We start from the raw sequence: 13,994 nt of genomic DNA on the forward strand, positions 1-13,994 counted from the left end.
GCTGCACCCATCAACTCGTCATTTACATCAGGTATAACTCCCAATGCAATCCCTCCCCCCTCCCCCCTCCCCATGATAGGCCCCGGTGTGTGATGTTCCCCTTCCTGAGTCCAAGTGATCTCATTGTTCAGTTCCCACCTATGAGTGAGAACATGCGGTGTTTGGTTTTGTGTTCTTGTGATAGTTTGCTAAGAATGATGGTTTCCAGCTGCATCCATGTCCCTACAAAGGACACAAACTCATCCTTTTTTATGGCTGCATAGTATTCCATGGTGTATATATGCCACATTTTCTTAATCCAATCTGTCACTGATGGACATTTGGGTTGATTCCAAGTCTTTGCTATTGTGAATAGTGCTGCAATAAACTTACGTGTGCATGTGTCTTTATAGCAGCATAATTTATAATCCTTTGGGTATATACCCAGTAATGGGATGGCTGGGTCATATGGTACATCAAGGATCTAGTGATTACGTTCTTATATAGAATATTGTAACTTTGGGTTGCTGTATTCTCCTGTATTTGTACTGTATCTCCTAGAGGGCAAAAGCCATAATTGCTATTTCCTTTGTATCTCCCAAAGAGTTAGGTATAACATTTAGCATAAAATGAGGACTCAATTACTACTGATGATTGCCCAATTGTAATTAGTAAATTGGGGAAAAGTGGTGGTGAGGACTCAATTACTACTGATGATTGCCCAATTGTAATTAGTAAATTGGGGAAAAGTGGTGGTGAGGACTCAATTACTACTGATGATTGCCCAATTGTAATTAGTAAATTGGGGAAAAGTGGTGGTTTTTAACGGTCAATAAAGGTATCATGTATCTAGTCTTAGGAAACAAAAGGTTTATTGAAATGCACGTAGATAAATTATCATCAGCATAAAACTGTTATGGAGTTTTCAACATGGGGTCTTTTGCTCTTAAAATGAAGTGAAACTTTGTAAGTCCATTGTCCAATAGGAAAAATATTATATCTCTCTGTTCAGATAAAGTCCTTTAAAAAAGTAAATCTCTTTTGAAATGGTCTTTTAAACGTCTCCAGCCTGTGAATATATAACAAAACAAAAACCATATTAATAGATATAATTTTCTCCATTTAAAAAGAAGAATTAAATAGGAATGATTTAGGGGTAATAAACAATGAAAATACCTAGGAATTTGAAACTCTAAAATTTTCTCCTATTTTATTAAGTACATACTAAAATATTTGATATAATAAAAATAATTTACCAAAACAAAATAAATGACAAGTGGTCATAACAATGCAAATAAAGTCAATCATTTTATTTATTATACATTTAGGAACAAAGTTGAAATGTTGTCTCCTCAAATAAACAATTTTTAAATAACTCTGATGTCAATAATTTGGAAATACAGTCCTAAATGAGTTTTAATTTCCATTGGAGGCTAAATATCTTTAATAGAAGACTTGAAATCAATAAATATAGTAATAGAAAATAGGAAGAAACTTTCAGAGAATTTCTGAAACTTTGTGGGTCAATAGAAATTAGCAGTTAATTTTCTACGAATCATCCTCAGGGTAAAATGAGTCATATTCTGTTTCCACAGGGTGCTCTTGTCTGACCTGTTTGGCTCCCCCCAGGTGGTGTTGCTGTCCTTCTCCAATGGTGAGTCTGTTGAATGGGATTATCTTCATAGTGGTTTTCTTCATGGAATACCACCGGGATTTCCAAGTGGCCCAGATAATTCCATTATCATAACCATTAGGAGTAGATGCTTTTGAGTAAGTGCCACCTAAAACAAGTGGTAGATGTATATATCATTATTCTGGAATCCTTTTACCTCTGCAAGTCTGTGAAGAACTGTCTATTACGAAGTGCATTGCCAGTTACATAAATTTATAGCGTTATCTGCTAACTAAAAATGTCCCCAAAGATTCCTAAAATCTCAATTTATAATTAAAATAAACATATTATTAAACAACATCTGTGTTGTGACTCATGGTCACATCCACACTTTAAATTTATTCACTACTAGTAGGACTAGAAACTCAAAGTTCCCTAATTGGCCTCTTTCTCTAAGCTTATCCATCCTGGACTCAGCTACTGCGAACCATCTTTACTCAGGCAGGTTAGAAGAGAAGGAGCCACCAAATTCCCGATGAGGTCACCTCGGGTGATTTGAAAGCACAATTTTATTGGTTAATTGAGGAGCTTTAGGAAATGGTTCTGGCATGTTATTTTATGTCTCCTTTATAAAGTGCAACCTCCGTTGATTTGCCTTCTCCTTGTCCTACGGAAGCAGATCTCGTGTAATTTTGTAAAGGGCTTGTCAGAGCACAGCACTGGCATGAACCACAGCTCTGGCATGCCTCCCCAGGTCACACAGATCAAGCATTTTCCCTTAGAGTTTCTTCTCATTATATGGTTTGTGAGTGCAGAGATAAGTTATGTTTCTCCAATTTAAAAATGTTGTGAAAAACAAACTGTTACTTTAAATAAATTTTGCAAAGTTTCCTAGTTGGTGATCGGCTAGGACATCAGGAGATAAGGTTTCTCATCTCGGTAGATGAGGAGACTATGGTTTGCTACAAGCCTGGAAGGGTTTGGAAGACTGGTTTCACTCATCTACCCAGCAGATATGTGTGAGGAAGCCCTACTGATGCTGAACAGGTCTGGTCTGGGTTGTTTGGCTTTCCCCAGGTGGTGTTGCTGTCCTTCTCCAACAGAGAGTCTGTTGAATGTGATTATCTTCCTAGTGGTTTTATTCATGGAATACCACTGGAATTTCCAAATAATGCCATTATTGTAATATGGATCCTTTAGCATCGGTAAGGCTTCCCCACACATAACTGCTGGGTAGATGAGTGAAACCAGTGTTCCAAACCATTCCAGGCTTATAGTAAACCATAGCCTCCTCATCCAACCCCCATCCTAAAATAAGTTTCTACTATCCTCAGACTGGTCTCTTCTCTCAAGCTTTCACAAACCTCTGCCCTTACCAGTATTTGCCTGCTCTTTATTCCGTTCCTCCAAACACCTGCTCACTGCGTGTATCTGACACAAAGCTCATGGGAAGACAGGTTAATGTGTGAACAAGCATCCATATAGGAATGTTAATCTATCCAGATCATATATGTGGTATGTCTAAAGGAGATAACACAACCCACAGTGCCAGCAATGATGGTGATAGTTTCAGGTATAATGCCAAGCTACTGGATATTTTGCAGCAGGTGTATTTCTTTAGGAGGGCTAATTTTACACATGAACTTGGTATTATCCACTTCCAGTTTCAAAGAACTTAGCTGAAATAAAGAGGCATGATAAAATCCCTACTATCTTTATAAATTATTCTTCATTTCTTTGTATCTATTTATTATTTTTTTATGAAAATACTATATATTATACATTAATTTGGAATCTAAGAAAGGAAAACATACCTTGGTAATAAACTCCATTGAGGTGGCCAGCATGACACTTGTTCATCCACCAACCAGATCCATCCTGTTCAGCACAGTTGCCTTCAAACTTATCATTGTCATTGTCCCAGGTACTGAACTGCATGCCATTGTGGGATGTGAAAAACTTGTCGCTAGGATCATCGCCAAAATCATAGCCATCAAAGGCATCTCCAGCATCTCCACCAGCGAAGTAGGCATACGTTAGGCGGTACTTGTCAGCTTCAGATCCCACCTTGAACGTGGCATAGTCTGCAGTACTGAGAAGAAGGAAATACAACCATCACATGCTGACCCTCCTCAGGGATTTCAGAATTTCCCTCTTTTGTAGGACAGTTCCTTGGAATTTTTGACTTTGTTTCTTAAGGCTGAAATGTGCTCATCGAGTAAAGTTTTTTGCAAGTCTGGCAAGAGGCAATGGATATGTGAACCAGTCCGTAGCTCATTAATACTACCCGGGATGGGCCAAAAAGCCTTTGAAGCATCTGAGTGAAAACTAATAATTACACTCACTTGAATGCTTTTTTGCTTGTTTCATTCTAAGATCAAATCCAGATGCGTGGATTACTCTAATTTCATATTTCCTACTTTTGTTGAAATGTTATGCATTGCATACACATTATCATAGATCACATAAATTATCTGACGGTGAGTGACCCTTAATTATTGCACTAAACTTGAAGGAGGTACAGTTCCATTAGCCACTCTCACCACCTGAAGGGTTAGGTGCTGCTAAAGGGATTTTCTTTCTCAAATCAGTGTGGTAGTGGCAAGAAGGAGAGCTTCTGAGGGCATTACACAATCAAAGTCTTCCCTGTGTGGTCCAAAGCATGTGAGCTGAGGAGTCAGAGAGATTCTTTCCTGGAAAAAATTGTGCAAGTGGGACATAATTCTATAGAGTGGAGTAAAAAATGGGCCTTAATGAAGGAACAGAAATTTCCGGAAAATATTTAGCCTCTTTTCTAATCTCTGGTAACTGGGAAATGGAAGGTTCTTTCCTAGAAGAAGGTCTACTGACTATAGCTCTTTCTGGATTAAAAACCAACCAAACAATAAAAAAAAAATCCATATGTTTGGAGACAATATATTTCACTATTCCTTAAACATAACAAGAGAGTTGGATGTTTTTCTGCATTTTAATTAGGTAACAATGCTTAAAACCTTCAAATATCTCAAGCAAAAAGAAGCCTCTAGATCACCAAAAGAGCTAGCTGGTTTAATTTTAGGGTAGCTCATGATTTGACAGAATAAATGGCCATTAAGGCACTGGGAAGTCTGAAGAGGCTGTATTTGCTTTTCAACCAGGATAGTTGTTAAGAGGACAGGCTCTAAAGTTAAACTACTTGAGTTCGAATTCTACCTCTACCACTTATCAGCAATGTGACTTTGAGCAAGTTAATCTGTGAAATGGGATTAATAATAATACCTGCTTCATGAAATAGTAATTTAGACTAGATAAAATTATAATTTTATGCTCAGTTTAAAAGTTAAAAGTTCAGTATGCTCAATTTAAAAGTTAAACATTCAGATTAAAAGTTCAGTAATTAGCTATTATTCTGAACGGTGCCAGGGTAATTAGATTGTACCAAAACACTCAGATTCATCCTGAATAGAATTTACCTTTTTGGATTGCCCAGGAGCCAAACTGACTTCTGGAGAAAATGGTGGCTGGATGTGCTGTTTGCATTTGTCAGGCTGCATTTGCCATTGTCTATTGACAGTTGGGAAGTGCACATTCCAGACAATCTTTACAATAAAAAGTTAGAAGTCATTTCAAACGGTACCTGGTTCTGCCATTCCAGTCTTCCAGTTCCACTCTTAACGCATATGGGATGGCAGACTGTGTGCTTATCAAATGAATCTTCTCATTTCCCAGCCAAAATTCTGTTGTGCCAGTAGGAGACAGATGTCCAAATCCTTCCTTATATTGAATCCAGTTTTTCTTGAAATCCACACTGCCATCAAGTCTCTAATTACACATTTGCATGGGCAAAAGGAGAAAATAGATTATCAATGCATGTAAAGAGAATGCTACCAACATTTTGTCAGAAATATGGAGCATTGGTTCTATCAACTCACAGCTAAGTGATCTTGGCCAAGCTACCTAGGTTTCCTTATCTATCAAATAGGAAAATTGATGCTTACTTTTTAGGGTTGCTGCAAGGATAATGAGAGAGAATATATGAGAAATACTTAAGAGAGTTCCTGGTACATCATAAATTCTAAATTAGTGGTAGTATTCAAAAGATACCTAGACGACTTCAGAACTCTGGATATTACTGATTCTTACACTTATGATGGAACCTATTGCTCAATTGGTGTCTGGCAACTAATGCTTCCACCATTCACTCCCTCTGAGCACCCCCTGTAGGAACAGTTGTAACAGTGGTGGGAGGTAAACAGAGGGTAAAGGAGTCAAGATTCCTAGTGGGTATCAGCAAGTGGCAGATGCAACAAAGGTTCCCTGTCTTGAGGCAGCCCAACTGTGTCCTCTGGTGTGTGAAAGGGTGGTGGTGGTGGCGGGGTGAGGGTGAGGGTGTTAGGCTTCATTGTCTTGTAATGGGCAACCTCAGGTCTTGACCTACCTGACAAAAGAGTTTCCTTCTTTTTCTCTGTCACTGTGGTACTGATTATGTGCCATCATGAATCTACAAAGTCAGTGCCAGCACAATATAGTCAAGCCACAAACTCTGAAACTATACCACCTAGGTTCAAATGCTGATTCTGTTGCTTATTAGTTAAGTGGTCTTGGGCAAGTTATTTAACTTTGTGTGCCTCAGTTTCCTTTTCTGTAAATAGGAGTAACGGAAGTACCTTCCTCTTAGGGCTATTGCAAGGATTAAATGAGCTAGTGTTCACAGGGTGCTTAGAAAAGTATCTGCCATATGGCAGAAACAATGTCGGCACTTATTAAATACACATGGTGAGGAAAAAATTACCTTCTGTAACACAGTCCATCCATTTCCAGACCCATCAATTTCGCAGTAGACTAAGAATTGCTGGTTAGCTTTCAGAGGTTTGATAAAGTAAAGCCCGCTCTGTTTAGCTCCCTTATTAGCAATGTCTTGACAATCTGGAGAAGGAGAATTGACTTTTACTGTGGTTTGAAATGTAAGTAAGATTGTGCCAGCCTTGAAAAATAGTCTTTAACATGTAGTAAACTATTCATTTTCCAAGAATAATTTTCTTACTTTTCACATCACCATTCCTTTAAAACTCTTTTTTAGCTATTCAAGAAAGGTCTAGACAACTGAAATTCTTAAACTTAATGGGTAGCCACTTTCTAAACTATTCCTATACATTCTAGTACATACTCTCTCCTTTACGTTATTTACTTTGATGAACCTAATCCCAGTATAACCTTCATCAGTTACCTTTCCCAGTGATATCATGGATTTGCACCGTGTCTTTGCAAGGTTCCTGGCACTGTTCTTCAAGCTGGGCCACCTTCTGTTGCAGGTTACCAATCTTTTGACTATTTGTATTATATATTTCCTGCAAAAATCTACAAACAAAAACATAAGATAACAAAAATAAGAAGACAAAAATAAGTATTCCTTCCAGAAGAGTAATTTTGTATTTTCTTTGGAAACTGCTAACTAAATATTTTCTCAAGAATTACTTTCTGATAAATTATTCCATTCTTGGGAAAATGTAAAATTATATCACTAAATTAAGATGAATTAAAATTATAAACTTTTTGAAAAAAAAAAAAAAAACAAAAATCAATCAAAACAGGAATACAATGTGAACCTGAATCTTTTCACTTAGAATGGGGCATATTGTTTCAACTCCAAACACAAATAACAAAGTCCTTGTCAATAAACAAATGTAATTGATACTTTGCTTTTTACTTTATGCATAAAGGGCAGCAGATAGCAACTGTGATGAGACTGGTTAATAGGAACACTCCTTTTTGCTTTAGAAGCAGGAAAGGCTCAGTTCAGTAATTCACATGTGCTGAAGTAGTATACCTTTCGCATGTGGATCTATTGAGGTTATACTTACAAGCTTCAATCTAAAATATAACTTACACAGGGAAAGGATCTGGAACGTTATTGTATGTAAAATAAAACAACAGATACTTCCCCTTTCTTCTTTAGTGTTTCTGGTTACATAGCTTTGAAAATGGACTGGGGGAAGTAAAAATCCTACTTTTGTAGTTACTTACAGGGTGGCTTGTAAATATTCAAAAATGATAAAAAACTGTCTACAATGCATAAACTGTTCTTTCTTTGAAGTAAAGAAGGGTAGACAAATTATTTGTCCACGTTTTCCCTCTACTTTGTCTTAGGCAATTTCTGTACAATAACCTCCTTCAACTTCAATGATGGACAATAACAATGCAAGTAATAATAATAACAATAATAACAAGGGCCCTCTGATAGCAAAAAGAGGAGGAATCTTTCCTGGGCCATTCTCCTTAGCTACTATTTATCCCAATTTCTCAAGCTGCTTTGAGAAAAATTTAGAAAAAAAAAATTGAGGAAAAATATTAAAACTGTATCTGAAACCTTGTGTTCAGAAAGTTTATGAGTCCCTGAGAAGCTTTTAACAGAGACATTCACTTCCAAACGAAGGGAAGAGACTGTGCAGGTTCATTCTGCAATGATCAACATGAGCTTTGCAATGTTTGCTACACTTAGTCTCTTAAGACATGTTTCTTCCTGCTCCACCTTCAATATAATTGACTTTAGGAGCCCAAATCCTTACTATGCCTCTGCTTGCTGATTTTTTTTAACCATCAATTTGTCAACATTTTTATAAAAAGGATTTGTTTTCAACACCCAAATTCCTATGAGGTTGATTTTATGTTGTAAGATAAATGGGGGATAGGGAAAAATTTTTCGATAAATATGGTCAAACTAGCATTTGAAGACATCTAGAACTTCTTTCTCCAATGTGATTATTAATTAGCAATTATAACCCAGTATAATTTATATTGCACTAAAAACTTCTATCTCCACTATGTTCAACATAATCAGGCATAATGCCACTGGGATATTATAAATGGGGAAAACACATTAAAAATTACTTTCACTCAAGTATGGAATATTAAATAAAAATTAAATCAGTCTTGCAGAGTAAATTGAAACAAAAATCCTTACCGAATACTTGCATCATGTGTTAAAATCAATGCTTCATATTTCATAATTTCTTCTAACATTTTCCTGGACTTCAGAGTAGCAGTGTCTATCGTATCTGTAATATAGGATCAGAGACATAAAAATCCTTAAGCAAATAGAACAACTAAAACAACAGCAAAAGAACTTCGCAGATTATTATTCTTATTTTTTGGTGAGTAGTCTTTATTGTCTCACTTGGTTTTGATGATTCATCAGGATTATAACTGAGTTGGATTGCTTTTATCAGCTCTTTGGCTTCTGATGTTTTGTTTTCAACTTGATGTAAGATGTCTTCCAAAGACTGTAGATCCTTGTCTACTTCGGTTTGATAAGTGGACAGGAAATCTGCAATGCCACAGGTAGTTGGACAATAACTACCCTGAAAATACAACAGTGATTAAAAATGTTGACAGATGCTACACTTAAAATCTATTAAGAAAAATAGGTAAAACCTAGACTATGTTTTTAAAAAGTTGCAACTGCCAGATGATATTTATGAGGGGATTATTTCTATTCCTCTGCCCCTCTCCAGTTTACACACAAAGGGAGAAACATAAAAACTACTTACGAATCTTTCATCTAAGATGCAGCAGTTGTCTCTGGTAGCAGTATACTAAAAGAGAAAAAAATACAGAAATTTCACTAGTTTATTGTCTGCTTTATTTTCCAGCTCTCCATTTAAAACAATGTTTTGTGAAGAGCACACTTACTGCCACACACGTTGAAGAGAGAAATAAAAGAGCATAGAAGTAGAGAATTAAATTCCGGGGGTGCAAGGACCAACTCATGATGTCTGGGTGCTCGGAGCTCCGAGCCTTGTAGCGTCAGCACTGTCACCTCTCAGGCTCCAATTGTCCCTTTATGTAAGCTCCTGGGACAGCCAGGACTGCAAGTGGCTGGAGCTGATCACGAGACCTCCTTACCAGAAGGGTGGGGAGGTCTTTCCCGTTCCTTTTTCCTCATCCTGGCCCCCAATCTACACTGTCAGGTTCCCAGATTTTGCACAGAGGTTGAAGCTCCTCCTTTTTGGCCCAGCTCAAGTTTTTTTCTCTGATCCAAAATTACCTGCAAAGGCTAGTGAAGCATTATCCATTGCTGTGAGGAGGAGGGCAGTCCTGGAGGCTGTATGGTGCAACTTCTTCCAGTACATGGCTGAGAGCAAACAGATCTGACCTCGAACTGGGCAAACCCAGTCTATCCTTAAGATGGGGCCTGCTGCCATCACCCAAATTACTGAAAGAACTTTCTCAGTCTAGGGATCAGTTAACATTATTATTTTTAACCCGCGGCTGTGACAGGAGGAGACTGACTTCCCCATGTCCCAGTACACTATTCCCAGGAACGAATGACCCTGGAAATACACTCCTGTCCCTCTGTGTTGACCATGTTCATAGGCTCTCAGTTTTTAGGGAGCTTTCAAGCTCAATCTTCTCTTTGTCTGAAGATGGGAGTTTTTAGGGAGCTTTTGAGCTCAATCTTCCCTTTGTCTGAAGATGGGCATGGCACCCCATCTGCCACAGAGAGAAAAGAGCCAGGAGCCCACTACATTGTTCCTGTGGTTCCATCAAGTTATCTCAGAGGAGAGAAAAATCCACCTCCCTTGTATCTGAGGAGAGTGGAGGCATAGTTGAAGGAAGAGGGTCAAAATGAGATGCTGGAGAGGGGCTGTCATCTCTGTTTGACCCTTACAGCGTCCTTGTGTTTGGGAAAACATATCTGTCATCACTGCCTATTGAAATTTATCATTGTGCACTGCACTATTATTAATGTCTTTATTTTTGGTTATCCTTCATTTCTTCCTCTGAAACCAAGCTTATTATAAATTTTGATGAAATACATTAGTGGGAGAAATTCCTCCAGTTTGAAAGAAATACTAATACTTTAATGTTTAATTTTGTCTTTACAAAGGAATATTTATGTGACTCAAAAACAAAGATAAATGTTCACATTCAGTAAATAATCAATAATTATAACAAAATGAACACATCAAAACCAGATTTGTTGCTTTTTCTCTCCTCCTCAATATATCCCTCTCTGACTTAGCAGTTATTGTCAATCATATCACCATACCACCAGCCAATTAAGTCTCACAATCTTTCTCATCCATCTTTTTTACTCAGCTGATCAGTTGTCAATCATGTCAGTTGAATTAAACATTAAAGTGTTGGTATTCTTTCAAACAGCTCTACCTCAGATAGTATTTGTAGCAACCTTATATTACATGTATACATGCTGTATCCACTGCATTAGATTGTAAATTGATTTCTATGGCTACGGTGTCTAACGCATATAGCTATACTTAACATAGTTGTAGTTAAAACTCAGTAACTATATAATGACTTGAATCAGTTGCCTCTGTGAAGAAGTATGGGAGGCAGAGGTAGAGGACAGGGTTGGAAAAAAGGTTTCATTTTTTCTCTGTAAACATTCTATATTTAGAATTTTGAATGTATATAGCTATTATCTACTAAAATATATATATAATCAAAACATGTAATTATTGATCATTCAGAAAAATTTACATAGTACACTGATAATCACATCTTGCTAACTTTTAAATATGATTTTAATATGAAAGGTGAGTCAGGCATTGCCTTTGCCTTTAAGAAGTATATAGCTCAATTGGAGAATGTACAAATAAATAGTTGTTAAGAGCTCTGGAGTCCATCTCCCTAGGTTTGAATCCCATCTTTACAATTTACTGACTGTGTGATTCAGTACAAATTACTCAATCTCCTTGAGTTCTATTATCCATGTCAGTAAAAGAGAGATAATACTTATGATATGGTATTTACTTAATAGGGCTCTTACTAAGATTTAGTGGGATAATGTGTTGAGCACATTGCCCAATTCTTGGTAAGTGTTAGTAAATGTTTGTAAGGTTTATGAATTACCAAATGTATTTGGTATACAATCTATATAAATAGGAAACTCATTTATTAGAGCCATTATTGGTAGATTTGGTTCATGGGGAAAAAGCTTTGTTGTTCCAGCTACAGAAAGTTCTTTTTAATAAAAAATCTGTTGCAACTAACTGCAGTCTCATTCTGTAAGACTCTCCAGAGAAGAAAGCACCTGGTCATTTAGTTTAGGAAATTCCATTCAAATTGATTTTATCAATCAAAGATCAAATGATAATATAAATGGATTGCATGCTTTATGAGAAGGTATACTTCCTATCAGTAAGAACGTTCAAACAAAGTGTCTTTAGACAGAGCATGTCTTTGTGGTTCTTTTTGCTGAAGACCATAAAATATTAGTTTGTCGAATTTAGGGTAACAGTTCATGCAGCCACAGGTTGGGTTTTGAGCTCCTTAACATCATAAAGTTTCATTGATTGTATTAATATATATAATATTCACAAAGTTGAAAAACATTTAAATTGAGGACATTAGAAATTCTATCTTATCCAATTTGAGAAGTGGAATACTTGTATTACCGGCTTTTAACTGACTTGTATTGGAATCTAGATGTATTATCACAATTTTGGAGAAAATAATTTCCTTTTACTACAATCTCAAGTCCTAAATCCAAATCATATAAGACAAGATACTTGCTCTCTGAGAAAAAAAAAAAAAAGGGGTCAACATTGATTTAGCGGTCTACATTGGCCCTGCATTCAATCTAGTATCACTTAGGTTTATTAAATTTTAACTAGTTTTTCCATGTTTGAGCCAATTTTTTCTTTGAAAAATGATAAATGATTGATGAATTCCAGGAATGAAGAATATTTCTTAAATCACATTTCTTCTACTTCCAGGTATGTTTTTTTGAGATAATAGCACAGGTAGTATTTAAGCCAAAATAATCATTTAATGTAATTCTGAGGTCAATGGGCTTGTTTATTGAAATAATTATGTCCCAAATTCCCTATCGTCCAACTGTTTGTGTTCTGATTTGGAAACACAAATCTACAGCCAACAGTCTTCATGTATATTGATAATTTACTCTGTGAGTCAAGTCTGTTACGTTCATCTTTGCTCCAAAATTATTTGCTGAATTTAAATTTGATTATGTAGAAGACTTCTTGACCTGGTGACAAATGATATAGGCCCCAAGGAATAATGGGAAAGAGCTACCAATTTTGAGAATCTTCTTTATGCTAGATATTATGTGGTAGTATAGTTGTTGTGGTTGTCATGTATATTCTCTCATTTAATCCTCACCACAAGCCTAGGAAGTAGATATAATTACCTGTATCTCATAATGAAAAAAGAAAGGCCTAGAGATGTTGTGTAACATATGCAGGGTCCATGTGCCAGAACAGGAACTCAAACCCATGGGGCCCAATGCCTGTGCTTTTAACAGTGAATCTTAATATAACCATGAAACACTTCTTAATTTAAAATAATACACAAATACAAGGTGTTATGAGACTCAAAGTTATTCACTGATAGAATGGATTTTAAAGATGTGTGTATGCATCTATATAAGTGTATGCATATTTATTTGAACACATATTTACATCTATCTATCAACTTATCTATCTTCTTCTCAGGGTTAGAGACAAGATTCTGTGAATGATCTTTTACAGTCTTCGAGTATTTCTCAAACCTAGATTTGCGTTGTTTTATGATCAGCTTGTGTTTACGGTCCTTTTTTTTCCTCCTCTTTAGAGATGGAGCCTAGCTTTGTTGCTCAGTCTGGCCTCCGACTGAACTCCCGGACTCAAGCAATCCTCTTGCCTCAGCCTCCTGAGTAGCTTGGACAATGGGCATGTGTCACTGCACCTGGCTTCAGTCCAATTTTAGATGGAAGCAATTTTTCAATGCTAACTGCATGGTTCAAGTTTAATAGGACTTGATAAATTGAATTCCATCAGTAGGTTAAAGGGAGAGACAGTCACTACATGGTCAAGGAAGCTCAAATCAATGGCAACAATGATATATCTGTTTTTCTAATAAGTAAACCATTTCTAGATCTAAGCTAAATTTATAGCCTGAACCCTTAGAACTGATTTCCTAAAAACTGGCAGAAAGAAAATGACCTATTGGCATATTGAAAACCAGTCCAACCTAATAGTAAAAATATCCCATTAAGGGCAACAGAGTTGTCTGTTAGAATATTTGCTTTGTGTATAAAAATAGCCCAGGGAAAGTGAAAATGCAAAAGCTTTCTTGGTAGTCTATTAACAATGTGCTTTTAGTTTCACTATGTAAATCAAAGACAAAAACAACATTGGGCACAGGTAAAATGGACTCCCTCACTGGCAGAAGAACGGCAGCCACAGGTTGAGTTTTGCACTTCTTAACTTCATAAAGTTTCATTATATGTGTCATTTGAGGGATCTGTCCTAGTGGCAGGGATATTGAAAAATCTGCTGTGATTGGAATTTAGGAAATTAAGTAACTGGGTGCCTAGAGAAAGAAGGATTATCTCATTGGTAATTACAGAGGCCAAAGAGGCTGGAAAATAGCCATTTTTAATACTAGTTTGAGACTAAGG

The 13,994-nt window shown here is 36.6% G+C and overlaps 1 protein-coding gene across 2 annotated transcripts; it reads right to left on the minus strand.

Moving 5' to 3' along the window:
* Window positions 1-829: 829 nt before the first annotated feature.
* Window positions 830-9,536, minus strand: FGG (fibrinogen gamma chain). 2 transcript variants are annotated; one of them, XM_011970472.1, is made up of 10 exons: window positions 9,260-9,536; window positions 9,118-9,162; window positions 8,745-8,928; window positions 8,532-8,625; window positions 6,798-6,928; window positions 6,363-6,496; window positions 5,208-5,392; window positions 3,406-3,683; window positions 1,591-1,760; window positions 830-1,048 (listed from the first exon to the last, which is right to left on the minus strand). In XM_011970472.1, the coding sequence occupies exons 1-10, from the start codon at window positions 9,335-9,337 to the stop codon at window positions 1,034-1,036; spliced, it is 1,314 nt and encodes a 437-aa protein (XP_011825862.1). In that variant the 5' UTR covers window positions 9,338-9,536; the 3' UTR covers window positions 830-1,033. The 2 variants fall into 2 exon arrangements, with proteins under 2 accessions (XP_011825862.1, XP_011825860.1); XM_011970470.1 differs by lacking the exon at window positions 830-1,048 and having other exon boundaries at window positions 1,272-1,760.
* Between the last annotated feature and the right edge of the window lie 4,458 nt (window positions 9,537-13,994).

The sequence above is a fragment of the Mandrillus leucophaeus genome, unplaced genomic scaffold (genome assembly GCF_000951045.1).
Source record: "Mandrillus leucophaeus isolate KB7577 unplaced genomic scaffold, Mleu.le_1.0 Scaffold95, whole genome shotgun sequence".
Classification (NCBI taxonomy): Eukaryota; Metazoa; Chordata; class Mammalia; order Primates; family Cercopithecidae; genus Mandrillus; species Mandrillus leucophaeus.